Below are 3,842 nucleotides of genomic sequence, written 5' to 3'. Positions count from 1 at the left end.
TTTCTGACTAGTGCAATAGTGCATTTATTTAATTTATTAACTATGCTTATTTTACTAATTTTATATCTGTAATATAGAAATTATATTTTCTATGTGATATTACATTCTTTTTGATATAATATTACATATCTTTATAAAATATTAATAATTTTTGATGTAAAATTTATAATAAATAAATATATTTAACAAATTGTAATAAATGTAATATTACACTAAAAAAATGGTTAAAATAAAACAAAAGTAAATGAATTAAACTTAAAAAAAAATTAATAATTTGATTTGAATAAAATATTAATGCTAACAATGATGATATATGATGAAAAATTATGTATTGATTTGGATAAATATTAAACATGATTGAAATTTGAAAGTAAACAGTGCGATTAAATCATTCTATTTCTATGCGATTGGGAAGCCAATAAAAATGGGCTTTCTATTTTCTGCCAATGAGATGGATGAGATAGGATTAGGCACTTCTCCCAATCACACTTGCTTCAATTGATATGACTATTCTCAATCAAGTAAAGTGAAAGATTATATAATCAACCTGATGTATATATATAATAATTTTGTTGTAATAATTAATTGGAGCTAGTTTTATTTAAATTTTATCATAATTAATTATTATAATTAAACTATTATATATATAACAGTTTCACTAAATAAAAATTTAACATCTTCTTTTCTTAATTCTAATCACAGCACCAATCAACTTTCAATAATATTAAATATAAAATTTCAAATTCAAATCCTCCTACCAAAACACTACTAAAAAATATCTCCAAGACTATAATTATTTTCTGATTTCTGCTTATTTATATAATTTGAATAGAATTTAATTTTGAAATCTCATAAAGTGACATTCTATTTTTAAGTATGTGTAAAGTGTTTTTTTTTTAAATATAAAGTTGCATTTTATTTTAATTAAAATCATATAAATAAAAGAAGAGGCATAGACGTCAAGTGGTGCAGAATGAGACTTCCTCAGACATATTTTATGGGTAAATTATTATCGATCTATTTACATTTTTATTTATAAAATTATGGATTTCACTCTCCTAAATTCAAGTTATAAGAAACAACATATGGTACCTAAAATTTAGAATGATTCTTTTCCTTTTATGAAATTTATCCTATTTTATGAGGTTTGAATCTAAAATCTTTTAATAAGAATTAATTGCTATTCTCATTACTCAATAAATCATATAATAAAGAAAAAAGAATTTTAATTTAATAATATCAAAATTATTTTTAAATATAGAACATCTAAAGTTCAAATTATACAGTACAAGAAATTTCTCTAATCATTGATCATTTATAGAATATAAACAAATTAAAAAAATTATAAATATAGGGGAACTGGGTAAGTGGGTGGCTTCTGCACTTTGATGGTGATCTTCTCTAGTAACGGAGGTTCACATGGACAGGCCATTGCTATGAACCTAGGTACTTGATCCCCTGGCATCAAAACTGGCAGGCTTTCTGCCTTATTTCTCTTTGATTCCTGTTCGTGCATAGAAAATCAAACATCTGATCATGGCTTATAAATTAATATAATTCTCTTCAATCCTTCTGCAGAAGATTATATAAAAAAAAAAGCCTTGAAGAAAACTGAACTTGTGTTATGTGCGAGATTCTGTACCTGATGAGGAGTAGGTTTCTGGGGTAATTGCTCGATATCTTGCGGAGTATGGAAGTTTTCTTCAGTGGAAGCTCCGAATAGAGATCGTAGCTTGTCCCAGTGAAGGCAGCAAGTGAAAAACCCACTCATCAAAAACAACATGACCAATAAAAGGGCTAAACCTAGAGGAAAACCTATGGAGGGTCGACTTGATTCTTCACTTTCCATTGCTTCTTGCTTAATTTTTAATTTCTCCCGTAAAATCAAATGAACGAAGAGAAGTATAACAAAGAGTACTTGGTGGTGGTGGCAATTTATATATCGAGTACTGGGATAATTTTTCATTTGCTTGGTGGTGCGTTCAATTTGGACGTACACTAGATGTTCAGTACGGAAATCGGTGGGTCCTTATTTGCACAGCGCTAGCACCAATTGTTTGGTTTATTATCTCTTTGGTCATTAATTACAGCGTTGTGTGGTGGAATGCTAGGGCTGCAAAGAAAGCTACCCTATCCTTAGGTCTGTATTCACTTCTATTTGGACATATGTAGAGGCCAATGTACAACTTGTGTGACATGGAGTGAAAGTGATTGGGCGACTGTCCAGAACGAAGATATATATGAAGCTGCGAACCCTTGCGCAAGGTACTTCAATGGTGTGATGGACTGATGGTCGTTGCATCATAAGTTTAGGGTCCTTTGTTAAATAGTTTTACTGTCCCTCGTTTAACTCATATCATAGGAGGATCTAACACTAAATTCAAAATGGATCTTAAGATATTAAGGTTGAATACAACTTAAATTGATTAATATTCTTACTTAAATGGAGATAATATTTAATCTCAGGCTAACATGAGAGATCAACTTAAACGAAAACACTATAATACCAAAAGTTTATCACAATGGATAGTAAATATTTTTTTATTAATGTGAACTTCTAACCCAATTTAAAATTTTAAAACCTAAATCAAACAATTGGGTATGATAGTTTGATCACATTCAGGGCCCCATGCCCCCACCCGCCAGTTTTATAGAAAAATTCCTGCACTTAATTTAATTACTATGTTTTTTGACTTTTACTGCTTTTTATACTTTTTGGGCCATACTTCTTCTATGACTATAATGACGGTATGAAGCGCGGATGCTTATAATTAAAGCTCCCTATGACCATGAGGAACAAGTCCTTATTCTTAAATTGGGAGACTTCTAGTACACAAAAGCATGCACAAACCCGCCACACAGCAAAAGAAAAATATTTTAACATTTAGTGGATTGAGCTTTCTCATCTGATGACAAAGCACAGTTCATTCTTTGCAAGCTCTTTTAATTATGTAAAATTTAATGTTATCGTTTAAACTTTTCAATAAATAATTATTAATTTCACAGTGGGGTTTGGCTACAAAAAGTAACCATCAATAGCAATAGTTTGCCACTTCACTCTACGGTGAGCGGTTGGCACCACATAATTAATAAAATATTGCTTACAATTAATTACGTTGGCATCACTTGATTAGTATTCATGAACAAGAGATGGTGAAATCTTGCAACTGAATTATCCCTATATATATATATATATATATATATATATATATATATATATATATATTATAAACTTTGTGTAACAGAAAAAATTATGTTTACTATAATTTTAATAAATTATAATAAATAATTGAATTTTTATAATTTAAATAAGTAAATAATTATATGGCAATAAAAAAATAAATAATTATATCATTATTTTAATAAAAGTCTATATTAAGATTTTGATTTGACAGATAATTATGATGAAACTTATAAAAATATAAGAAGAAATTAATAGTAATATTAAATTCAGAATTTAGAAATTATAAGCAAATTATGGCGATTGGGGCATCAAACTCTCTCTCTCTCTCTATATATATATAAGGTGATGTAACCTGATTATTTATAGGAGTATAAGTGATGATCCTTTGAATATGGGATTGCAAATATTAGGTCATAGTCCTTTTCAACTTCCAATAATTATCCATTGGCTGCTTCGAACTCCACTTTCAACACAAAGTGGAATATGTCATGATTTATAGCCTAACAACAACTGTAACATTGCTGCCTTTCTAAAGGACCAATACACACTTATCTTTGAATCTTTTATAAAGCTATTAATGGAAGTAAAGAGAGAGTAACAATTTTTGTCATAATGAAATCGTAATGCTCTCCTCATATAAAACATAATTAAGAAAGAG

At 28.5% G+C, this 3,842-nt stretch overlaps 1 protein-coding gene across 1 annotated transcript; it reads right to left on the bottom strand.

Annotated features, from left to right (window-relative positions):
* Positions 1-1,209: 1,209 nt before the first annotated feature.
* LOC110654337 (uncharacterized protein At5g65660) lies at positions 1,210-1,963 on the bottom strand. Its single transcript, XM_021810286.2, has 2 exons — positions 1,643-1,963; positions 1,210-1,504 (listed from the first exon to the last, which is right to left on the bottom strand). Exons 1-2 carry the CDS (start codon positions 1,847-1,849, stop codon positions 1,343-1,345), a joined length of 369 nt encoding a protein of 122 aa, XP_021665978.2. The 5' UTR covers positions 1,850-1,963; the 3' UTR covers positions 1,210-1,342.
* Positions 1,964-3,842: the final 1,879 nt, after the last annotated feature.

The sequence above is a fragment of the Hevea brasiliensis genome, chromosome 2, assembly GCF_030052815.1.
Source record: "Hevea brasiliensis isolate MT/VB/25A 57/8 chromosome 2, ASM3005281v1, whole genome shotgun sequence".
Classification (NCBI taxonomy): domain Eukaryota; kingdom Viridiplantae; phylum Streptophyta; class Magnoliopsida; order Malpighiales; family Euphorbiaceae; genus Hevea; species Hevea brasiliensis.
The sequence above is the reverse complement of the archived record's forward strand: the minus strand, read 5'-3'. Positions and strand labels throughout refer to the sequence as shown.

What these genes read in the sequence shown, in the direction of transcription:
- LOC110654337 (XM_021810286.2), bottom strand. Translation starts at nt 1,849, where the DNA reads ATGGAAAGTGAAGAATCAAGTCGACCCTCCATAGGTTTTCCTCTAGGT. An exon ending in AGAAACCTACTCCTCATCAG is followed by an intron (nt 1,505 to 1,642) that starts GTACAGAATCTC and finishes ATGCACGAACAG; the next exon opens with GAATCAAAGAGAAATAAGGC.